Raw genomic sequence first — 25,593 nt, 5'->3', positions numbered from 1 at the left:
TCGTGCCTGGCACCGGTTGAGTGCCACAGTTCTTATTTGAAAGCAAGGCAGTAAGCCCTGAGGACACATTTTATCTGGTGCCTTTTGTTTTTGAGGTCTCCTGACAAGTGCTTTCTTAGGACCTCATGCCATAAAGCCCCTGTGCGAACTTAGAGAAGGCTAGAAGCTAGGTTGATGGAAGAAGGGCTTTTCTCTAATTAAACTAATTAACAATTCATCATACAGCCTGTGAGGTTACACTGTCATGGGTATCTCCTCTCACCAGAAAAATAATAGCATCATTAGCAACAACCTGTCAGGAAAACAAGGCGGAAAGTTCTGAAGTAGCAGCCACCTGCTTGTTTGGTCTAATACGGTCTTTTCTTTCTCTGGAAAGAATATGTTCCCTGAGATAGCCACACATGGGGAACATTTTCATGCTCTCCAAAGGAATTATTGTATAATACTAGTAAATAACATTAATAATAATGTTTCAGTTATCTATCTATTGCTACAAAAAGGATGCATGACAAACAATAGCCTAACAAACAAAGCCTCTGTTTATTAGCTTGTGAGTTTGTGGGGTCTGATTTGTTTTTGTTGTTTTTTTTTAAAGATTTATTTTTATTTATCTATGCATGAAAGAACTGGTGTGTAGGACAGAAGTGCAGGTGGTGAGAGAATTCACCAGAGGCAGAGTAGGGACAGAATAGGCAGATTTACTAAAATATACTGCCAAGGGGAGCAGTGGGAGAGACACGCTGGGGATCGAACTCAGGCTTTAAGGGTGACAGTGCTGAGACCTAACTCCTAAGCCACCAGGGAGGTCTGGGTTTTGTTGATTTGATTGGGATGAGCTAACTTGGACAAATTGATGCTTCTGAGGTGAGCTGTGGGTTAGTAGATCTCTTTGCTAATCTAGGTTACATTTGTTTACCTGTGTGGGCACTGGCTGGTAAAGACTGATCTAGAATGGACTGACCCAGGAGGACTGGATCTCTCTTTCCCACTCCATAGTTCACACCTTATAGTAGGTTGGCTTTGTCATGTTCTCAAGGTCACAGCACAGCAGGAAGACCCAGCACACAGCATCAAGCAAACACTTGAAATCATAAAAAAATATTTTTGGAAAGATGGCACTTACCCAATTGTGGGTGGAACAGTTTTCTTGGGAGAGAACCTTCTGTGATACCTTTATCAGAGATTCTGTCTTTAACTCCATTCATCTTAGCCTAGTCTATACAATTACAGAACATGCAATTTTCCTAGGATCAGGCACCATTGGTTCTTAATATGGTCACCTCTGGGGCGCTGGCCTTGCTGCCTGTACCTGTACTGTGACCTAGAGATTCTTGCCTTTTAACCTTGAGGTTGCCTGGATCTCTGCTGATTTTTTTTTTTAAGATTTATTTATGCATGCATTCAAGAGCTGGGGTACAGGCCAGAGATGGGGGTGAGAGGATTCACCAGAAATAGAGTGGGGAACAGAACAGGTGGATCAACTGAAATACACTGCTGAGGGGAGCAGCGGGTGAGTCAGGAGAGGTCTGCTGTACCATGTGGGTAGATCCCTGGCCAGCTGGGGATCGAACTTGTGCTCAGAGGCTACAGATAGCTTCATAGGTTGCATCTTAACCCCTTGCGCCACCCGAGAGGCCCCTGGATCTCTGTTGATTCTTTTAGCTCTTTCCACTATTATCCCTATATAATTTAACTTCATGTTTCATGGATTCCTTCTCCCCACTTGATTTCCAAGTACTGACCCAGTAATTCAGCTCAGGCCTCTGAAAGCCCTTTCTCTTCTTCGGTATCCTGATGCTTTCTTTGAGGAAGCCACTTACCTCGACTCTGCTTCTTCATCATCTCGACATAGTGACCCTAAGTACTATGGGTCTTGTTTTAATCTCCCTGCTCCTCACCTTTCCATCCCAACATTTTGTTCTAAGCACACACATCTTGAGTGATAGCCTTACCACCCTCCAAAGAGCAGGGATACTCTGGGGTGCCACTATCCTTTGGTCTTGACTGTGATGTTAGTATAAATAAGCACTTTACACTCATCACTTCATTTAATCTTCACCACAACTTTTAGGTAAGTACTACTATTTCCTTCCATTTCATACAAGTGGAAATCAAGACTTAGGTAGGTGAGTCTGAAGTTACATGATAGTGAACAGCCATCAGAGGCTTCAGAACCACATCCAATTGACTCTCGAGCCTGTGCTTTGATCCACTATATTCTCATCCAGATTTCTTCCTGAAGTGAAGTCAAGCTGGGTTTTCCTCTGAACTATCATGACTGATTGCTTTTAGAGATGAGAGATGAAATGAAACTTAGAACCTTTCTCTACTTCCTTTGGACCACTATCACTTTCTCCCACTCTTTCCCTCTTGCCTTCCGCCTTCTTCTAATGGCGGCTCACATTCCCTAAGCACAGTTCAGATCTGGGAAATTGCTGTTCAAACTCCCCTCACTCTAGCACTAGATTATACTTCACAAAATTCAAGCCACCTGTAAATCTTGCTCCCAGCTCTTCACTCACAGAGAGTTTTGAAAGGCAGACTCATAAAGCAGACCTGCTAAGATTCTGGTTCTGAAAGTCTCAGTCTGCTCTTGCTTCTCTCCACAGGTTCAAAAAGTTTTGGTTAAAGTTATGGCTATTTACATAACCTTTGTGGGTTATCCCTCAGTTTCATGAAGAGACTTCAGTCATCTCTGAACCCCTTTCCTTTCACCTGCATCCTGGTGTCTTAGTGCTTCCTAAGGCTCACGTGGCGATGAATGAATTTAATAGGGCTAAGTAAAGGTCTTTTATTTCCCTTCTGGATAAGCCCCTCACCAACCCTTTCAGTTCAAATGGCTGTGAGCCATTCTCCCCAGGCAGACAAGAGCCACCCAGACCTAGGACTTAGAGAATGCAGTGGTGGTGCCATTTTTCTCATCTGGCATTATGAGTTAGTATTGAGTGTAGGGCATGCACTGTGGCTGACTGGACTGTACATGGCTGAAGAAGAGCTTGCCAGGATCAGGTGGAAGGCAGGCAGAGGGAAGTACAGACACAACCCATGTTGGCCTGACCAGCAGGAACCACAGATGCTGCTGTTTCCAGTAGAGGAGACCCCTCATTTACTGCCTCCATTTCCATTCAATTCTTGCTTCTAATTTTGTTGTTCAGGCCTTGTACTAGGCTATAGAATCATATAGCTGAGTAAAAAAAGGACCGTGCAATGAAACAAATCATAGTTAAGGGTTAAGGGAAAAACAAATGTTCAGGGTGCTGGTTATGACTCCAGATGAAGACTGTGTGGGTTCTTGATGTGTTTGCAGACGGGTAGGGGATTTGTGCCCTTGGAATTGTTTGTCCCTCCTCCAAGACAGCTCTCTCCTCTGTGGGCCAGCCAATCCCTTTGTATACCTGAGCTTTTATTTATTCCACTGTGACTTCACTGAGGATCTGTTGCTCCATTCTCAGAAGAACCCATGCTGGACAGGGAGTCACAAAACATTTTAATTTTGGTCATGCTTTGAAGTTTTTTTTTCCCTAGTTTTATTGAAATACAACTGACAAATAAAAATGTCAATATTCAGGTTCTACAAAGTGATGTCTTGATATACATATACATTGTGAAATGACTGCCACAATCAAGTTCATTAACATAGCACCTCACAAAGCTGCCTTTTTTTTTTTTTTTTTTTTTTTTTTGGTGTGTGTGGAGACCTGGTTGAGAATGCACAAGATCTATTTTTACAAATTTTAGTTCTATAACATTGTTAACTATAGTCATTATACTGGACATTTGAGCCCCAGAACTTTTTTTCTTACATCATTGTTCATTTTTACAGTATTTGATTTCTCCCCTCAGGTGTAATCCCCATAAATCTCCCATCACTACTGATTCACCCATGAACCATCACCATAGTCCCTTGTGGTCTTCCCTCCCCTGTTTTGACCCCCTCCCTCACCTTTCCCTCCTGTGTGTCTCAGATCTATAATTTGCCTGCTAGTTTTATATTTTTTTTTCCTCTGATGCTTTGCCCAGAACTTTTTGATCTTATAACTAGAAGTGTGCACCTTTTGACCAACATCTTCCCATTTTTTTCTCAACTTCCAGCTCCTGGTAACCATGTATATACTCTCATTCTATGAGTTCAACTTTTTTATATTCCACATATAAATCATCCAGTCGTTGTCTTTTTGTGTCTGTTATTTCACTCAACATAATGCCTCCACTTTCATCCATGTTGTTGCAAATATTGTTATTCATGGGCGAATAATATTCCAGTGCGTGTGATGGTGTGTGTGTGTGACATTTTCTTTACTCACTCATTTGCCAGTGGACCCTTGAGTTATTTCCATATTTCAGCTGTTGTGAATAATGCTGAACATGGAATTGAATATACCTCTTTGGGACACTAATTTAATTTCCTTTGGTTATATATCCCTAGGTGGAATTGCTGGATTATATGGTAGTTCTATTTTAAATTTTTTGAGGAACCTCCATACTTTGGTCAATAGTTGTTAAATCCATTTGCATTCCTATCAATATGCACAAAGTTTCCTTTTTTGTACATCCTTGCCAAAATTGCTATCTCCTACCTTTTTTTGTAATAGTCATTCTAAGAGGTGAGAGGTGATGTTGTGGTTTTGATTAGCATTTCCTGGATTATTAGTGATGCTGAGCACCTTTTCATATACCTTGGGCCATTTGTAGGGTTTCTTTGGAAAGTTGCCTGTTCTGGCCTCTTTATCCATTCTGTAATTAGGTAATTTGATTATTTTTTTTTCATTGACTGATTGGAGTTCTTTATATATTTTGGATATTAACCCCTTACCAAATACATGGTTTGAAAATATTTTTCTCATCCTACAGTTTGATTTTTCATTTTGTTGATGATTTCCTCTTCTGTATGTGACCATGCTTTTCTTTCAGGTCTGGACTTGGCTGAGACTGATAATGGAAGTGCCTCTTGTTATTCAAATAGCATTTTTTTCTTTCATTGCATCCTTTAGGACTCTGGGCGCTGTTCCAATCTTTGTATGTCCTTTCTTGTTGTAGGCAGCTGGGAAGGGCTCCAGGCTGCTAAACAAGAAGATGAGGAAAGCGAGAGACCATTTCTTTCTTTCTAGGAATTTCTTCTCCTCAGTGGTCAAAGTTTCTCATGGTTTCTTAGTTGAGTTCATTTTTTTTTCAGACCTCTGAGGATATACATAATAAAACACGTGCACTGCTCTAGTTTGCCTTGCAGGTTCTTTGGAAGAAAGACATAAACATGGGTAAGCTGTAGGACTTAGCAATAGATGTTATCTTGGAAGCTTGAATAAAGCGCTGTTGGGGCAACTTGTATGTGCCATTCTCTCTAGGAATAACCTTCACTGGGAAAACTCCTAGTCATCACTTGATTCCCAATTCAAAAGTTACCCCTGATGAAATGCCCTCAATGACTACAGAAAGACTTGACTGCTTTATCCTTGGTGTCTGGTAGCACTTCATTCACACTTCTGTGGTAGCACTTGTAGCCATGTCTGACAGTTTGTTCATGCTTACTTCTTTCTCTTTAACATTGTCTGTGAGGCAATCTGCAGCAGATTTGTATGGCACTGGCAATGTATCCCCAAATGCAATATGTTGGGTGGTACCTAGCACGTGCTCAACTTAGGTTTCTTGGAAGATTAGGTAAGGCCATCGTGACTTGCTACTTCATTCAAGTCCTAGTTCAGAGGGCAAGACAAGGCTGACATTTTGTGTCTCCTAACCACATGCTCAATTTATGCCAAGGGAAGTAGAACTCAAACACTGGAAGAGTGTGTGTGGGTATTATGTGGAAAACACTTTAAGCTACAACCAGCCACTCTCATACCCCCTGACATCCTTCTGCTATAGGCCAAGAACTGCTCAGAGTCTGTGTTGGCCCTCACCTATCACTAGATAAACATGCTGATTGATTATTTGAGGTACATCATGTGGCATTGGGTATCCAAGGACAAGAATTCATGATTTGAGTTTTGAAGTCAGTAATCCTGGACACTGTTTTCTATTTATTTTTTAAGTAGAACTTAAAAAAAAATAATGGAACTGAGTAAATTGCAGCTTAAGTAGAAGCTGAAGGATATTCAGAAAAGTGATAATTTGATAAAATGTGTCCTATCCCTTTTTGTGTGTATATAAGACACACACAATTCAAACCACTATTGATGACTATGTATTTCAATGTTATCACTAAACACCATAAAAAATGTCTACACTTGACTTCTACCCTTGTGGATCTTGGCAGTGTGTCAAGAGCGAGTACATACGTAAGTATGAATCAGATTTTTCTCTATAATATTTTGACCTCAGTTTAGATGAGAGGTTCTCAAAAGGGAAAGCACTGCCCCCTAAAGACCTTTTGGAAAATAATGAGGGTGGTTTTGGAGTCACCATGATTGGAGGTTACTGCTGGCATTCAGTGGGCATTAGTCATCCTTGTAGTACATGATCATCCTACAAAATGAGTTCTTCTACATCCTGCTGGACTCTTAAATGGATACTGCTTAGAAACATTCATGTAGACAAAAAGCCTGTCTATTAATGCCTTAGACATGCAAAAGTACATTTGGGACATAGAAAAGAATTATTTTTGAGTAATGTAAGACGTGACATCAAAATGAACCACTGAGAGTGATTATAAGTTTAAAATAAGAAATTTGTAAGGTTGAAAATTGAAAGAAGTTGATTTCTATAAGTAACACTGTTTACTTGTTGAGAAATGTCACTATGACTGCTCACCTATGAGGATAGGGGTGATCTTGTCCACAATAGTTGTCCTAAAACCAGATCCCACAGGTCATGGGGAGAGAGGGCAGATTAAAATCCATGTTTGCCACCTACAGAGACTGTCTTCTCAACTATACCACATTAACTGGAGTTTAGTCTATAGGAAAAAAAAAATAGCCTGACCTTTTCTTGATAGATAGGTTCTCTGTGGAAATGAATTAGAGAACATCTGACAAACATAGGGGCTCAGACTGCCTCGGCTTGCTTTCTTGCTTCCATTGTGGCTAAGCTCTATAGAAAGGCTGGGCTGGACTGGGGTCCAGCATTTTCTTTCCACAGGCTTGCTCGCTTTTCTGAAGACATCTGGGGGGCATATCCATTCTGAAGTATTTACACATGGGCCACATTTCGGCAATTAAATGACAGGAGTGCTGCTCAGTATTTAGAATCTAGGCTAAAACCTGGAGTTCTATATCAGAGCTGACCTTAGCACAGGAAGTATATATTTTATGATGGTTAATAGACCATCAACTAATAGCTGTTATTAGTATTTAAAGTTTGTATAGTTATAATAAATAGTCAACCCAACATTTATCCAGCACGCATGATTCCTCCCAGATGGAGTTAATGAGTTGGAGAAGTGACTGGTTTTCCATTTATAACTAGTTGGTTATAGGTCTCTTAGATTTCAAGGAGGACATGATGAATTGGGGGCAAGGGTTGTGAGAACAGGAGTCCTTGGGGAACCACAGGAGTCACCTTAGCATTGGCAGACACTGAACCTACATCTGGCTGCTGCTATTGGCTGGGGCTAAATTTCTTGGAGGCATTAAACTTTGAATAAGGGAGACTTTAGGAAAAGACATAAGAAAGATTTTTTTCTCAATTCCAGAAAAATCACTGAGATTTCCTCATGGGGAAAAACGTGGTTTTGTTGTGCTTGGAGTCAAATCATCCTTGATGTGTGTTTATGTCCTTCAAAGAGAAGCAGTACAGTGTGGTTATTAAGAGAAAGGGCTCTGGAGAAAGGCAATTCTTATCAAGATGGATAAGCTCAGAGAAGTTGCTTGAACTCTCTTGTGCCTTGCGTTTCCCATCTAAAAATGGGGATCATAATGGAGCTACATCTTAGGATAGTGGTTAGGTTAAATGAGACAATTTATGTACTTTGCTTAGTAGATTTACATGGAATAGTAGCAGTGACTTTGAACATGTAATATGTGCTCCATAAATGTTAGTTGCCACCATTATCCTTTATTTAAAATGGGAGTGATGAAAGTACCTACTCACAGAACTGTTGTGAGGATTGAATCAATTCATATGTACATATGTATAAAGTGATCAGAACAGTGCCTGCAATATAGTAAGTAATAAATGTGTCATTCCTATTAATATTGTGATTATTACCATCTTGGAAGGAATTGCCAGATTTTAAGAGTCTAGCATATTATCAAATTTAAAAACCAATCCCACTGATTTTCCTACTAATCCCATGTGTTCTGATAGTTGATTTGCTAAATACATGACAGTGGCACATGTGTATAGAACATTTTCTTGCTTAATAACAGAGCTCTAAGATTCTCCACATGCTATTCTATTTCTTCATGAGTGTCACAATACATATGATTTTTGTATATATGACTTTTTTAAAGACTCAAATAAATGTTATGGGTTGGGTATCCATTGCTAATATCTGTTTGAGTCTCTGGATTACTTAAGGAAGTGAACACTGGCTTTGATTTTTTTAATAATTGGGAAAACAGAATCTTAGAAAAGTGTTGGGTTGAAATCTCCAGTGTGACTTGGAAGGAAGCAAAGAGGACTTCTGGTCCAGTGTCCTCATTTTACAGATAATTCACAGAAATTCAGTGCATGAGGTCAGACAGACATGGAATGGCAGAGCAAGGGCCTAATTGTTGACAAGTGCTTCTCTGCTGATTGGTTATTTGATTTGTTAGGGTCACCTGGATTGATGGAGCTAGGAGTACAAGCCAGCCCTGTTTTGCTCAGTCTGGTTCCAAAGGTTTCCTCTCAGGGTCTGAGCACAGGGCAGCTATAACCATGACACTCTCCTTTGGCCTTTGGCCACCGGTAGGATGTGGAGAACACTGACCCTAGCCTAATCCTGGGATCATTTTTGTCCCCACTGCCCTACCTTAGTTTTGCGGAGATAAAAATTATGTATAGTAACTTTTAAGTTCATAGCTCTTTGAGTTTTGATAAATGCAGTCATTCATAACCACTGTCATTATGATAGGGACTAGCCCCATAACTCCAAGATCCCTTTGTGATTTTTGTATTCAACTTTCCCTGTCAACCCCAGCATCTGGCCATTGATCTATTCTGCCTGTATAGTTTTTGCTTTTTCCCCCGAATAGCCCATATATGAACTCATAGGATGTGGCCCTTTGACTCTGATTTTTCCCACTTTGTAGAATATGTTTGAGAATTGTCCTGACTGCATGCCGAGAGTCGGCATGCCCTTGCATACATCGCTTAATCTCCAGCCTCGGTGTCCTCATCTGTAAAATGGGTATAACACTTGCCTTACTTTTGTGTGGTTGCTGTCAGAAAGACAGAGTGCATGCAAATGAGCATTAGGTCAAAGGAAAAGCAAGTATACAGTTCTGCTTGTTATCCTTGTTATGTGGTTGTCTTTTGAAGAGATTATAGGTGCATTCCTAATGGAAGCATGCTTCTGCAGAGCCTTCATTCCTCTGATGAGCAGGGCAGAGTCCAGCATCACCTTTAAACTCTTCCCCAGTCAAAAGGCTTCACTGGCTGATTCCAAGGCTGGAAATGTCAGAGGAAACACTTACCCCAGAGGGACTGTCACCAGGGAAATGGAACTCTGGCATATTGCCTCACCTTGCAGTTTTCAGGGCATCGGGAAGCCTCACCTGTGCATGACATATCAATACTTTGATCTGTTTGGATGAAAGACTCTTTGCAAAGCACTACCAATGAACATCTACAGTAATTTATAATAGTAATAGTGTTGTGGGAAAAAAAATGTGATTAACTAACATACGGAGCACCAAACAGTTCGACAAAAAGATAGGGCTTCTCTTGGCTCAAAATGCACAGATAGGGGCGTGAAATCTAGATTCGTATTTCCTTCTGAGTGCTGTGATTCTCAGCTACAGAACACATATGACCCACGTCTATTCCCTGGGGCTCTGTGACTGCGTGAGGAACACAAGAAGTCAGTCTTTGACCCAGTCCTCCCATCCAATTGGCACATGGCTAGCAGACCTGCAAGATAGGTATGGGCCAAAGAAGAAAAAATTGGACCCAGCTTCAGGAGACCTAGATGCTACATCTGGCCCTGCCATTCATTGTGCCTTTGACCTTGCTTCTTTAGCCATGAAAAAGAAGGCAGGGATAGGTCTCTTTGAAGGAATCTCAAGTGACCCCCCATGACCCCCACAACTACTCTCTCCCAACTCTGAGCACCCTTGCAGGGGGAACAGAAAGCAGCAACCCTGAGCCTTGGAGTGAAATTCTTCAAAGAAGCTCACTCTTTCCAGCACTAGCTGAATAAGATTCCAATAAACATATTGCTGAAATGTTTGTTTCCGGGTGTCATTTTAGACTGCAAGTAGCTAAAACAGATCCGGCTCCTATATATAGATACTGCATTTAGTTGTCTTCTGGGAGGCTTTTACTACTACACTCCCTGGCTGCCTCCCAGCTGAGCTCTTCCCTCCAGGGATCAGATTTTGGAATCAGAAAGTCAGACTCGGTAACCATATTAAGGGGTCTCTCTGTCTCGCTCCTCACTAATGCTCTGTCCTGCAGGTGGACACCGATGTGGCTGCTCTCTTTACGCAAAGACTCTTCGTGTTAAAGATGACAATGCTGATGGCTGCTGGCCATCCCCACTATGGCAGCAGATACAAGCCAAACAGCACTGATGTCCTGGGCTTAAGGGAAGCATAGTGTAAGTTGGGTGGAAATGAAGTGCAGATTGTCACAAAACAGCTCGGTCTTCAGATAAGAGGACTCAGTATGCTCTGTGAATAGAGGCAAAGAAAAGGGGCTCTGGGGAGGGTTTTGGAGGGGGGAGTGGGGCAGTGAATCCTCCCGGGGGGAGATAATGCTGGAAACAAAAAGGTGAAAGAAGAAAGGCAGCAGACAGTGTTGATGGAAGAGGTAGAGGCAGGAAAGGAAGAAGGAAAAGGGTTTACTTAAGGAGTCAATATTGAACCCTGGCAATCTAATTTTTAAAATGTGTTCGCTCACTAAGAGACAGCCGCCCACTGTGGGTCCTTCGTGCTCTGTGCATCCCACCTAACCTCTGCCCCATCCTGGAGGATCTGCCTTCACCTGCCTCTGTGATTTCCTTAGGTTTAGCCATCATGGCTCGAACTGCCTTCCTGTTCTCCATATTTTATGTGCCTCTTTCTCTCTGTCTCATTCTTCTCTCCTCTCTTCCCTGCTTTTCCTTTTCAGTCCTTTCTCCTCCCAGATCCTTTTCATTTCCTTCCTCTCCCTCCCCCTTCCATTTCACCCCATTCCATTTCAGTCCCTCCTCTCCCTGCTCCCCTTCTCTTCCCTCTCCCTCTCCCCCTCTCTTGCCTCCTCTTCTCTCCCTCTGCCTCTCCGTCCTGGTCCTTGTTTATCTATAAGCTCCAATTTCTCGCCTTGTAGATTTACCTGTAGAACAAGTCCCCGCTCCTCTTGCATAAACTGTTTAAGAAATCCATATCCTCTCCTTCATTCCTTGGGCATTTCAGAAATGGTATTCCTCCCCCAACTACCCCCGTCAAAATAAAATAAATTCAGCCAGCTCCTGCTGTGTGTCCTTAAATCCATTCCCTCCAGCTTCCCTGGTTTGAAAGCCTGTACCCTAGAAGGGGCCTCCTGCATTTGCTGGCAAACGTGCTCTAGTCTGATCGCCACAGATAGTGCTTTGGAGTGAAAAAAAGGGGGAAAAACCCTCTCGTTGGAGATTTCAAAACAGATTCTACCAGCTCTCAAATCTGTGCACTTGCGGAGTGGCAGGGCTTAGGAGAGAGGAGTAGGGGACTGGGGTTCGGGTGTTTGTCATAAACAAATAAGCCACAGAATTTATGTGTATATTAAATGTGCATTTCCTCTGGCATGTTTGGTGTCTTTCTCCCTGGCATCCAGGGTGGCTGCTGTGCACGACTGACTCCTCTCACACTGTTGCTGGGGCATGGTGTGTGCGTGTGTGTGTGCGTGTGTGTGTGTGTGTGTGTGCGTGTGTGTATGTGTGTGATGGAATTGAGGAGGGGGTTGTTGTGTTTTGATCTGATTCACTTGACAGATTATTTGAATCCAGCCCACCTTTCCGCACATGTCAAACAGATGGCATCATTGTTAAAAGCCTTGGGAGAACCGTGGCTGAGCGGTGGGTAAGGCAGGGAGGGGGGAGAGGAGGGGACGGAGGGGAGAGAGAGGGGGTACCTTCTAGTAGCTTTGTGTTTTCACGTGTTGGAACTGACAGGAGCCCTTCTTCTCTGTGGGGGGTGTGTTTGGGGGGTATGGGGCTGATGAGGGGTGGGATGGAAAGGAGAGCGAGAGGTGGGGTGTTGGTGGGCAGGGTTATGATGTCACAGCAAAAGTTACAACAGGAGAAAAACACAGAAATGGTTCAACATTTTTTTTTAAACTTTGGACTGCCAAGAGCTGAAGGAGAGAGTGGTGAGCAAAGGAATGAAGGGGAGAGAGAGAGAAACTAAACTAGAAGCTTGAGTTTTGTGTAGCTTCCTGAAACCTTATGAATGGATTACTAGCAGCTGAGAACCAGGAGAGACCTATAGGGGATGCAAGATCATTTACACATTAAAAGGGGCAGAAAAGCAGGCGGAATTCTTCTTCCTTGCTGTGTTAGCCCTCCTTCCTGAAATGAATGGTAGGAAATCTTTTTCTGAGGGTCTTGGGGGTGGCATGAGGGAGGGGGAAGTTTACTCCTTTTCTTACCTGAGTATCTTCCCTTTATTTAAACTAAGGCTCCACTCCTTCTTTGCCTCCTTCCTTTGCTGGTTTCTCTCTGTCTCTGTTTCTGTCTCTCTCTCCTCAGCTTGTCATTCTCCCCTACATTTTCCCCTATCCCTCCCAAAGTCCCAATCTCTGTGGAGGTAATTCAGGGGGAAAAAAGGACCGAGTCAAAACAATGAAAGGAGGTAAGGGAATGATGAAAGGAAAAAGCACAATCTGGGATATAGGATTTCTGGTTAGTAATGTCCACGTGCCTGAACTGATATCTTCTTTGGGGACTGGCTTTGAGGCGTCAGTGGATGCTGCATAGGGATACAGCTGGGCATGGGGATGGGGTGTTTAGGACACAACATTCCTAAAGCGAGTAAGTCAGTTCTTAGCTGGGGTAGAGGAGCTTAGAAGATGATGAGGAGACCCTAGGCAAAGCAGGCAGTGTGATCTTATTCCAGAGTATGTGGGTGACATGTTTAATATGTGGGCAACACTAAGCAGTGATTTTAGAGGTGTGATTTTTCTTTATTGAATGAAGGACCAAATATATTGCTCTCCCTGTTTTGTGCCCACCTGTTGTTGAACATCCTTAACTGTGTTGAGAATTCTGAACCATGCTCTGTGTGTGTGTGTGTGTGTGTGTGTGTGTGTATACACTCACATGTGTTTAGGGGTGAGACCCTTTGAATTTGCCTGTATTTAGGCAAACATCACTACAGAGGTTAAAAGGCACATTATTTACTTCCCCATCCTATCCATTCATTTGAAATTGATTGAACAAAACAGTTCCTTCGGTCTAGCTGTTACTTTTTGCAAATTACTTATTTTGAGTTTCTCGTTTATTTATTTGCTCACTCAGCATATGCTGAACTTTCAGTAACTTCAGAATGAGAAACTTCAGAGAGAAAAAGAAGCCATGTAGTAGGAATTCATGGCATTTCTATTTAATGCTTCTTATAACAAAATAATTGATTTCTCCCCATGTCTGCTATAAAGTGAATTGGGGGCATCATTCTTTTAAAACCTAAATGATTGAAGTAAGAAAGAAGTTCAGGAGGGTTGTGCTAAAACAAAAGAAAGATACAAATGGTCCTTAAAAGATTGGTGTGGTTTTGTTAGGTGGCAAGCAGGACTGTTGACAATGTGTGTGTGTGTATGTGTGTGTGTGTGTGTGTGTGTGTGTGTGTGTATGAGAGAGAGAGAGAGAGAGAGAGAGAGAGAGAGAGAGAGAGAAGAGAGGCAGAATACATACACAGAGTGCTCCAAAACAGTATTGATTGTTTGCTATTGATTGTGTAGGCTGCAGCTGCTGAAAGAGAAAGCCCTAGATGTTTACTGGGGAAACCAGGAGTAGGTCTGTCCCCTGTGCCTCAGTGAGGTGGGAGGTTTTCAGGAGGAAGGAGGGTACAGGGAGTAGGTGGAGTGATGCATAGAACTTAGTAGCTTTGACATCATCATTGTCTTTAAATGAAACAAACAAGAATATAATTCCAGGCAGAGTGGAAGGGAGAGAAGGGGAGCAGGAGGGACTGGAGAGAACAGGTCTCCTGAAGTACCTGCTTTTCTTCTTGTTCTCTTTTCCATCTTTCCAGGGACCCACAAGACTCCCTGAAGGTGAAATCAAGGGCTCCCAGACTCATAAGGTTTTCAGGACATCAGACTGGCACCCTAAAGGAGAACTTACGGAGACTTGCAACATACCAACAAGTTGGAAGGGGATTAGAAAACCTTCAACACTCAACAATCCCAAGTACCAATCTGAGGGAACATTCTGACCTACACAGGCAGACTGGAAGCTGGATGGGAATCTGGTTGAGGAGGACATCTGGAGAATGAAAGTTAAGTACCAGCCTGGATTTTTTGTGCCCCAGATTCTTTCTGCATTTAGATACTAAACATCCAGTTCCACGTCTCTGTATACAAGTTCTTCTAGCAACTTATTTGAAGGTGAATATATTTTAGGTTAAAGACTACAAAGAAAAGGTAACTCACAGGGGACGAGGAAGGAGAAAGAAATGAGAATTAGAGGATCAGATTGACTTCAGGACTCAGAGGGGTACGTGTTTCTGAGTGAGTGTGTATTGGAGAGAATTTGACTGGTGCGCTTTATCACCCTCCTATTGTCATCCAGGGGAGGGGCTACTGAAGTGGGAGAAAACCAACCTGAGTTCTCTGGAAGGAAATTTAAAGGAACAAGGGAAAAGACTGCAAGGACTAAAATAGAGCAAGGACAGGGAGGTCCAGGGAGAGGGTGAAGTACCCACGGTGGGTGAGGTGGACACCCAGCACAGGTAACAGGAAGAGGCACTCCTTGGGGGCTGCTTGAAAAAGTTTGCTTTGTGAGCAGAACAGTTTTCCTGGTGACTGTTGTCCACCACCAGCCATCTCTTGCTCTTCTCCCTGCCATTCTGTGGCACCCAGAAGTTAACCTCTGGTTCAGGAAAAAAGAGTTGTGGGGGGAGGTATGATGTGCATAAAGACGCTGAGAATCAGCCTAGTGATTCTGGCTGGGTGGGCACTCAGTGCTGCCAGCTCTGAGCCCGGCTGGACATGCAAGAGATCCTTGGCTCAGAAGGGACACCTCGTTCAGGTGCTGTTGGAAGGAGAACGCTGTTGGCTAGGGGCCAAACTTCGAAGACCCAGAGCTGCTCCCCAACATCACCTCTTTGGGGTCTATCCCAGCAGGTCTGGGAATTACCTGATGCCCTACCCTGGTGGGGAGCAGGGAACCCTTCTTTCAGGACGCAGTAAGCCAAACATGGAAGGCAAGGCTGTGAAGGCAAGCCACCTTCCCCCGGACTCAGCTGGAGGTGCAGAAGTAAGGAGCGAGGCTCAGCAGTCAGCTGCTCCCCGGATAGGAACTGGTCCCATTGGACACTCTGAGCTGAAGGGAGATGATGATACTTATCTTGGCCATCGAGGACCCAGGGAATCTCTAGGTGAGACCGGGACTCAGGGACATTCAGCCATGGCTGCCACCACGTCCACCAGCTTCGCACGTCCGAAGGACCCCGCATCAGAGACCCAAAGGAAGGGCTGGGTCAAGACCAGACACCGACGCCAGGTGGTGAAGGCGCAGGCAGAGGGTGTGCAGGGAGACCCTGATGTTTCTCCCCGGCGTTTCAAACCTTGGCCTAAGCTTGGGTTCAAACCCAGTCCTTTGGAGGCCAGCATCCAGAAGGGTGGAGGGGACTCCTTCTGGGAAGCAGAGCCTGTCACACCCCAGGGAGGACTGCCTGTCTTGTACTTCTCGGGGAGGAGGGAGCGGCTGCTGCTGCGTCCAGAAGCGCTGGCTGAGATTCCCCGGGAGGTGTTCACAGTGGAAACCTGGGTGAAGCCCGAGGGAGGACAGAGCCACCCGGCCATCATCACAGGTAATGACCCACTCCCGGACTGTCTGTGTTCCTCAGGGTAGGGGCATGGCTGGCTTCCTTGTTGACTGAGCTAGACGTAGGGAGCAAGGAGGGAAAGGGGACGAAGGAGGAAAGCCAGGAAGCGGGAGGGGGAAGGGCCTTTCTTCCTGTGCACAGCAGGCTTCCAGGCTCATCCAGGCTAATGGCTCTATAACCACAAGAGCATTTATGCCTGGTATTGATCTCTCGTGGTTCTATACGGTGTGCTGGCACTTAGGAGACCTTAGGTCCAGTGTCTTGCTTCTCATTAAAGGGAAAGATCTCCGGTTCTTTGTCAGTGGGGAGGAGGTGCCACACTCCCCTTCTCATAGCCAGTATGAAGCACCCAGGCAACTCTGAGCCTACAGGAGGGTTCAAGGAACTGAGCAGTGAGTCATGGCAGGGCTGGCCAGGAATGAGCAAACACGGCTGCCAGGTGCCTAGCCCTGGGGACCTGACAGGGTCCCTTTTCTGTGAGCCGCTCTGGCTCTGGAGGTTGGCAGAACGCTACCAGCTGGTCCAAGTCCTGGGGTCCCTTTCACTTTATCCTGACAGCATGTGGTCAGCCTAGGAACAGCAGGCTCAATAGTGGGTGCGCCTAGGATCTTGGTTTCTAGCTCTGTTGTAAGAGGGACCTAAAAATGGATCTAAACGTGAACCTAGTATACCTTTGTGGTTTAGATCAGAGGTACCTGTCTGGAATATTACCCACATTTATTTTCTACTTTACCCAGATCTTGACTTTCAGGGAAAGTCACCCAGAAGGATGAAGAGTCGGGTTAGGAATACGTGTCTCCCTCAAGTGTGTGTGGGCGGTAGGAGGAGTAGATGGAAATGTTTTCAAGCAAGGGCCAGGGTCGGGGGATTAGACTTGATACTCCACTCTTGTGTCTCATTATCCTTTTGGATCTCCCAGGACTAGACTAGGCACATGGCAAAACCATTTTAACCTTATTACTTGGTTACCCACACCCCTCTGATGTTTGCTAGTTCTGTCACATAGGTGAGGAAACTGAAGCAGTGTGAGGCACCAGGGCAAACTGGAGCTCCAAAGTCCACCCCCTCTGCCCCTCAAGGAGCTCGACATCGCTCCAGATTGAAAACTGCTCAGGTTGCTGGGTGCCTGCAGATAAGTTTCAGATTAGAGAAAGAAATCTGGAAGAAGGAAGCCTCTTTCAATGGGGTGTTGCTGGAACATCCCTTCCGGACACGCTGTCTCCCCCTCTTTGGCTGTGATTTCTCCTTTGGAGGCTGGGATTCCCAGACACTGAGCACTCTTGAGTCTTGTGGTTTTGTTTTATTTTATTTTTGGGCGAGAGAGTGGGTGAGGGGAGGGGGAAGAGAAGTGACTGGACTGTAGCATGCATAGGTGGAGGCAGAGAAAGAGTAGAAGGAAATCCTTATTCTGGGGCCAAATAGAAGAAAGGATGAGATGATTATCTGATCAGAGTTGGCATCTTCCCAGTTTTCCCCAGATGACTTCTTGCTGCCTAATCTCGCTTCCCAGCACCCATCTGCGCTGGAAACTGCATGCTTGCACTATAGAGGAGACCCATGACTCTGATCACCCCTCCTCTTGCAGTAGCAACAGAGGGATCTGGGATCAGTTCCCTGGCTGTGAAGAACGAGAGAAACATCCAACGAGAATATATGAGGGCGGCTCTAAGAGACTATTGCTTTGGGTTATTAAAAATCCAGACCTGGGGAAACAGAATCAGGACAGTGGTTATCTGACCCTTGTGTTGTCCCTTCCATGTCCTTCTGTCTCAGGCTGTGCACAGAGGAGAAGGGCTTTGGATTTTATTCCAGTCACAGCATTCCTCGTGGCAGCCCCCAGCCCTGTCCCTGGTCCATCTCGCTGACTTGCCCTCCGGTCCACCACAACTCAGAGCCCCTCCCCTTGCCACAGCTTAAACACAGAACCTATTCCAAAGTGTCCCTCTGAATGCTCAGTCTTCCTAAGAATGCAAAACAGGGCAAGAAGGCGTTTGCAGACAGTCTAGCTTCTGAGCTTTTTTTTTTCCCTTCAAGTCAGAGTGGCCCCTGTGGGAAGCTGATTTTCCCTTCAGGTCCATGCCTGGAAGACCGTGGGCAGGAGTTCCTGGGTCTATCTCTTCTCTATCTTCCACGCTATAGCTTTCTTCAGATTTGAGCATCACACAACATTCATGAAAAATTTAGGGTCAAAGTCTGGGGACAATGGGGACTGAAAACAAGGCCTTTATTCTTCAGGATTCTAGCACCATCTCCCAAGAGCCTCGGAATCCTTGTCTACTCAGTGTGTTCAGCACCTGACATTTCACCTGGGGTCCTATGGCTGAGAACCATGAAGTGGCCAAAGGGAATCCTGAAGATGGGCTGCTCTGTTGGTGGAAGAGGATAATGGGTGCAAGTCGGAGACCTTTATGCCCGAGCTCAGAAATGGAATCATATTCCCTAAAACTAAAGACAGTTCAGCTGTTGAGGTTCTGCTGCTCCACCAAGGATAAGCCAAGGTGCTGCAGATTTGACTCCCGACAGCTGTCAAACCTCAGCTTCTACCTGCTTAATTTACACCCGGTTTTCTAATTCTCAATCTACCAGTTGTGGGGTGTCTTCTCTTCAGCAGAGACACCAAGCATTTCTGCCACCCCAGGCACAGTAGAGGAACCTCCAGGTGCCCAGGTTCCTTAGGGAATACTTCCCCTACAGGGCACTAGGTGGCAGTATTGCTTCATGCACAGGAGAGTAGGCACAACCCTTCAGAAGCCACGTAGTGGGGAAGGTGTCTGGTTTCTTGGAGGGCTGCCCCTGCCCTGGCCTCTGGGCTGCATTTAATTCCCCCCTCCCAGAGTGCTGTTGTAGGCATCTCTGAGGGTCAGCCTCTTGTAAGTCATTCTGTAGGGCCTATGTCAAAAGACTAAATTGGCATTTGTGGGGTTGTGACTAACTTGCACTTGTAGCAACCAGTAAAGAAAACAAAACCAACTAGAGTTATGTCCCCCCTCCAACCTCAAACTCCCACATTCTTCCAAAATAGGAAATTGGACTCCAGAATGGATTGCCGGAATATTTTTATTTAAGGCGAAGGATAGGCAGGCCTCACAGACTTTGGGTGCTGAGATTCTGTTGCCCCCTAGAGGGGAGTATGGTGTGGGTCCCTTGCAAGTGAGAGATTTCCTGGAGTTGCCTGTTTCCTGGAGCTCTGATGTAGGCTGAGACCTAGGAAAGGACTAAAGGACTGTGTGTAACTACTCCAGCGTATGGGCCCTCGTAAAGGTAGATACTCAGGGACTTGGCGGTTTAGGGGTTTATGGCCACCTAGGAGTAGCCCATAGTCAGGAGCCCACTTGGATCTCAGCTGTGGACATATGTCAAATTCTGTCCCATCCTGGTGTGGGATCTCTAAGATCCACTGTCCAACCCTGAAATCATCGTGTTCTTTTTCCCCTCTCTCGCAACTTTTTTCTACTCTTTCAACCCCAACATACACAGAAGAGGAACTTTTAATAGGTTCCTCCTCAGCCATAATTGATTTCAAATGTTCCCTGAAGCTGCCCAACTGGGTAACCACCTGCAGCCCCAAGTGGCAGGAGACTGAGTCAGTAAGTCCATGGCAGAAACCCGGGCCCAGGTTTCTTCATTCAGCAAATATTTGCCGAGTGCCTTGCCATGCAAAGCAATTGGGGAATACAAAGATGTCTAAGAAACTGTCCCTGAGTTCGAGATGAGTTTTCCTCCCCCGAGGGTACCCCGATGTAGAACTGGGAAGTCCTACACACCTGGAATCAGGTTGTCAGAGCTGCCGTTGAACTTTTCTTTCTGAGTCTTGATTTCATCGATTCAGAAGCTGAGATAATGTCTTACAAAGTTGTTATGGTGTTTAAATAAGCCCTGTGTGTAAAGTGCCCGTGGTATTGACCCGTGGTATTTATTTATGACATAATATTAACAGCGGGAGGCCATTATTCCTAAAAGCAGTGTGTTAACCTAATTGTCTTTGGTTCTAATTCACTAACCCATCATTTTTCCTTAGGTGGGATATTAACTTTAATTTCTTAGGAACTGAATTTGCTAATCTGTAAAACAGGAACATGGTAAATAGAATTTTCACAAGATGGTCTTGAGATGACTGAGACACTATAGCATCAGAGGTCTGAAAAGACTTTTTTTTCCTATTATTTGCCCTTTTTAAGTAGACTGTACTATTTTGACTGAGTTAGACAATGGTATTGAACTTTTTATGGGTCACAAACCCTTTTGTGAATCTGATGAAAGCTATGCTTCATCTCCAGAAAAATGTACATGTTCATATAGTTTATATAACTTTCATAGCTTTCTTGATCTTCTGATGACCATTGTCTATAAGTTTTAAGCACCTTGGTCAGTACATAATCATTGCTTTTTGATTTTTTCAAAGACACCTGAAGGATGAGATTTCATATGATGCTGTGGCATCCCCTTCTCCCCAAAATTGGGCCATGTTGTCAGGGTGAGGATTTCCATGGAGTATGGCGTTTCACAGAAGTGTTTCGCATAAACTGAGGCATATATGCAGGTGTGAAGTGAATTTCAAAGGGGGGTGTCTGTGCTGTCTCCCCTTTATCCAGCAGGAATCAATGTCAGGTGGAAAGCTGTGTCCCAGAGATTCCCAGAGTGCCTCTGAAGAAGGGTTTCTCTGGCTCTTCTCTTTCATTGTCTCTTCCCTTATAACTGCAGTGGTCAAGGTCAGAGTTGTTTTTTTTTTTTTTTTAAAGATTTATTTATTTATTTATACAAGCACTGGGTACAGTCAGAAGTGCGGGAGGGCGAGAGAATTCACCAGAGCCAGAGCGGGGAGCAGAGCAGGCAGAAGGACCGAAGTACACTGCTGAGGGGAGCAGCGGGCGGCAGGAGAGGTCTGCGCGCCATGTGGGACCCTCCTCCGGTGGCCGGGGAGCAGCCGGGGATCGAACCGGCGCCGCTGAGGCCGCGGGCAGCTTCGCAACCCAGCGCTCAACCGCTGAGCCACCGGGGAGGCCCAAGGTCAGAGTTTTGCCATCTGGGGACCCTGCGGAATGGCCCATTTCCTTCTGCACTATGGCTCAGCTCCCTGATCAGGACTGGATGTGCAGCAAAGTCAAAACAATCCTGCCCTTGGCATGGAAAACCATGAATGTGAGGCCATTGTTGGTCTCTGGGGGTGCCTTTGCCCGCTGCGACAAGGATGAAAAGTATGAATAGACTAGGCCTGTGCCTAATGGTTGTAATTTAACAACTGCATATAGAGGAATTTTTATCCCATGGCTGATGACCTTCAGAGGATTCAATGTTCAGTATTAGAAGTAAAACACTCTCTTCCCCATCCCTTCGTGCCATTGCTGAACTCTTTGTCCATGGAACCTTCCCTGATTGCCTGGAATGTGTGATGAGCCATAGAAAATAGGTAGACACATTGCCATGGCTGTGTTCCAATAAAACTTTATCAACAAACAAGTGACAAAGCAGAGTTTGCATCCAGATGGACTGTAGTTTGCTGACCACGGGCATTGAGTGCCCCTCTTAGATGCCAGCCTTCTTCTATAGTCCTCTTTTGCTTCGCTTCCTGGTTTTACACTGTCTAGGATGGACCACCAGTGACATTGGTGGGATCAGTGCTAGGGACACACTATTTGCTCAAGTAAAAACAAAGCATTATTGGGCCTCCCCTGGTGGTGCAGCTGTGGAGCGCTGGGCTGCGAAGCTGCCTGCAGCCTCTGTGGCGCCCATTCCATACCTGGCCGCTGGTGAGGGTCCCGCGTGGTGCACAGACCTCTCCTGCCCCGCCAACTGCTCCCCTCAGCAGTGTATTTCTCAGTCTGCCTGTTCTGTTCCCTGCTCTGGCTCTGGTGAATTCTTTCACCCTCCCGTGCTTCTGACTGTACCCAGTGCTTGTGTAAATAAATAAATCTAAAAAAAAAAAAAAAAAAAAAAAAAAAACAAAAAAACCCCAAAGCATTATTGAGATTTTCTGCAGGAAACAAGTCATGCAGTTTCTTGACATGTGCATTCCAGGTAGAGATTATATTTATTTCCTTTCATTTTTTAAATAGCACATGGAGATATAACATATACCAAAAGTTCACCTGTTTAAAGTTCACCTGTTTAAAAGAATAATTACAGAGCTGTGAAACTGTTATCACAATCTGATTTTAGAACATTTTCATTCTCCATTAATGAAACCCTTTACCCATTTCCCTCCTCTCGTTCCCATGCTGGGATGAATCTCTTTTCTGCATCTATAAATTTACTGATTCTGGACATTTCATATATTATGTGGTCTCTTGACTCTGGCTTCGTTCATTTGTGTTTTGTCATGTTGTAGCATGTATTAAAAGTTAATTATTGTTTAGTGCTGAGTGATATCCATAGATTTATTGCATTGTGTTTATTCATTTTTCAGTTGATGGTCACTTCCATTTCTTGACTAATGTCAATACTGCTGCTATAAACCTTGTATACAAGTAAGCCTTATATACAAGTAGATTTATCTTTTTCTCTCGGGTAAATGCCTGGTAGCAGAATTGGTGGGTTGTATTGTCGCTCTATGTTGAATATTTCAAGGGACTGCCAGACTGTTTTAGTATATGTGCTGCCGAAGCGAGCACGACTGCCAGACTGTTTTGCAAAGTGGATGTACCATTTTGCAATCCCCAATGATGCATGATGGTTTGGTTTTATATTTCTGACCTTGTAAAATGAGATGGACTTCTGTGATATCACTGATGACTAGGGCTCAGCTACTGCTCAGGTCTGACAGCATCTGAGTGGTCTTTGAGAAATGTGTCTTTGTATTTTACAGTGAGAGACCTGGATCCCTATTGCTGTAATCACAGGGCACCCTTATGGTTGAGATTAATTTTTTTTAATATTTTATTTTATATAATTCTTACATCATTTTTCATTTTTGCACAATGTATGCATTTTCATTTTGGTTTTATTCCCCATACAATTGCACCCCCCCCTTATTTTGATCCTAATCCTTCCTCTCCATGTCCCGTAGTGTGTCTCTGGTTTATATTTGCTTGTTGATTTTGATTTTTATTTTGTATTAAATAGTCTTTTTCCTGATCCCTTATTTGGGTTTTCTAAATTCCTGCTATGAGTGAGACCATCCGGTATTTTTCTTTTTTTTTCTGACTTATTTTGCTGAGCGTGATCCCTTCTAGCTCCATCCATGTTGCTGCAAACTGCATGTGTTTATCTTTTTTGAATGCTGAGTAATATTCCACGGTGTATATGCACCACATCTTCTTGATCCAGTCATCTATTTTTGGGCATTTGGGTTGTTTCCATAGTTTAGCTATTGTAAATAGTGCTGCTATAAACTTAGGGGTGCAGGTGCCCTTTGGAATTAATGTTTCTGTGTCATTTGGATAAATACCTAGGAGTGGAATTGCTGGATCATATGGAAAGTCTATCTTTAGTAGGTCAAGAAATCTCCACACAGCTCTCAGTGCAGGACAGTTCCTTTTCTCTACAACCTCGCCAACATTTGTTGTTGCTAGATTTTTTAATATGTACCATTCTCACTGGTGTAAGATGGTATCTCATTGTAGTTTTGATTTGCATTTCCCTGACTGCAAGTGATGTTGAACATTTTTTCATAAGCCTGTTGGCCATTTGCATTTCCTCTTTGGAGAAGTTTCTTTTTAGCTCTTCTGCCTATTTTTTGACTGGATTATTTTCTTTGTTTTTGTTGAGTCTCATCAGCAACATAAAATATATAGAAGGAAATATAGGCGAAACACTACATAATATGCACCTCAAAGACATCTTTACAGACACACCACCCAAAGCAGTGATAGTGAAGGCAAAGATAAACAGCTGGGACTACATCAAATTGAAGAGCTTCTGCACAGCAAAAGAGATAATAACAAAAACAAAGAGAAACCCCACCAACTGGGAGAAAATTTTTGCACACAACACTAATGATAAAGGACAGATCACAAAAATCTACAAAGAGCTGATGAGATGAATTTTGGTAAAAACATTTCTCCTCCAGCTTCTAAAGACCATCATCCTAAAAAAGGACCCTTCTTCCCTGAATATGTCTCTTCCCAAGAGAGTTTTCCTTTGACCTAAAATACATTGTTTTCTGTAACTTTCTATCTGGAGCAGCCATAATTGACAAGCATATAGAGAACACTCTGGTCCTCAAGGGAGAAGGGAAACAGAGGGGGGACAGATGGAAAATAAAACTCAGATAACTTGCTTCAATGCCATGAATTTTCTCCCATCCAAGTACTAACCAGGCCTGACCCTGCTTAACTTCAGAGACCAAACTAGATCAGGGGCGTTCAGGGTGATATGGTTGTAGACAATGCCATGGATTTTCTCTGGTTCCCATTTGGGGTCTGACCTCACTGGCTTCTCTAATATTGCTGTCTTTCAATGGCCACTTTGTTAATGGCCTGGTGCCTGACTCACCAGGTTAGATCTGGGACTTCAGGGTCATTCTGGTGTCTAGGGTACAGGTGAGGTGAGAGAATCACTTATGAGTCGTAACACAGTGGGGTTTGCTCTGTCTTTACATGTGATTGTTTACTCACCACTCTCTGGCTATATACTTGACACTTGCCATTGTCCTTCCTGTCTTAATGCCCAAACCTGCAGTTACTGGATCCCCTCTTGGTCAGTTCATGATCTTGGGGAGACAGTTTAGGGGGATGACTGGCCAGGTGGTGCCCTTGGCTGTGCTTTCCCCATCCTCTATTAGTAGGATACATTCTCTCCAATCCTAGGAATAAGATGGAATCCCAGGGGATCTTGGGTGGAACACAGATTGTCAGGTTGGAAATATTCAGGAGTGACAGGGAAAGGGCTGGAAAGTAGGAATCACCACTGGCAACCCAAATAAATTCAACATTTCTCTATCACCCACCGGCTTTGTCTGTTCTCACTCCTTACTGCTTTCTTCTTTACTGTTCCCCTGGGGCTGCCCATCTGAGTCATTCAGAGTGGGAATGCCAGGAGGCCTGACTCCTCCTTATTCCTGTCCTAGTCCATGTTTCAAGGAGGCCAAATCAACAGGAGAGGGAGGCTGGACCTTGGTTTGGATTCTGAGTCTGTATCCCCTGAGTAGCCATTAGCTTCAGTTCCTGATGCCATAACAAGTACATCAGTTCCATGCTTCTGTATTCCAGTACATGGAATTTAATTTCTCTGGGGACTCCCTTTCTGCTCACACCATACACCCCATGACCTTAGAACTTTCCAGAAAGCATATCTCTATGGTAATTTTTTATCCAAAAATAACAGCATCCTCTCCTTCTTATGTTTACTACCTGTCTTAAAAAAATTCTACGCTGTAATTTTTTTTAAAAAGGACATCCAAGAAATAAAGACCAGTGAGCAAACAAAAACATCCCAGTTCTCTTTATGAGTCAGAAATGAGTAGTGAAGAACAGTATTTCTTGCCCAAATATACAATCTAGTCACCGGAATCCAAAGTCTTAAACCATTTTGAAGTTGAAGCATTGTCAAAGCAACCAGTTGGGATACCAAGACC

At 44.1% G+C, this 25,593-nt stretch overlaps 1 protein-coding gene across 2 annotated transcripts in view; it reads left to right on the top strand.

Moving 5' to 3' along the window:
* The window catches only part of PAPPA2 (pappalysin 2), a 461,662-nt gene that overhangs the window by 176,793 nt on the left and 259,276 nt on the right, over positions 1-25,593 (top strand). Inside the window, exons 1-2 of one of the 2 annotated variants that reach the window (XM_037506421.2) lie at positions 12,380-12,616; positions 14,286-16,067. In XM_037506421.2, coding sequence (XP_037362318.1) covers positions 15,158-16,067 — 910 coding nt within the window. In that variant the 5' untranslated portion in view covers positions 12,380-12,616; positions 14,286-15,157. Of the gene's footprint in view, positions 1-12,379; positions 12,617-14,285; positions 16,068-25,593 lie in introns of those variants that run through there. The other variant, XM_054693452.1, reaches the window with a different exon arrangement.

The sequence above is a fragment of the Talpa occidentalis genome, unplaced genomic scaffold (assembly GCF_014898055.3).
Source record: "Talpa occidentalis isolate TD23 unplaced genomic scaffold, MPIMG_talOcc4v2.1 talOcc4.12, whole genome shotgun sequence".
Classification (NCBI taxonomy): domain Eukaryota; kingdom Metazoa; phylum Chordata; class Mammalia; order Eulipotyphla; family Talpidae; genus Talpa; species Talpa occidentalis.
Note: the sequence above shows the minus strand (reverse complement) of the source record. Positions and strands in the feature narration are given on the sequence as shown.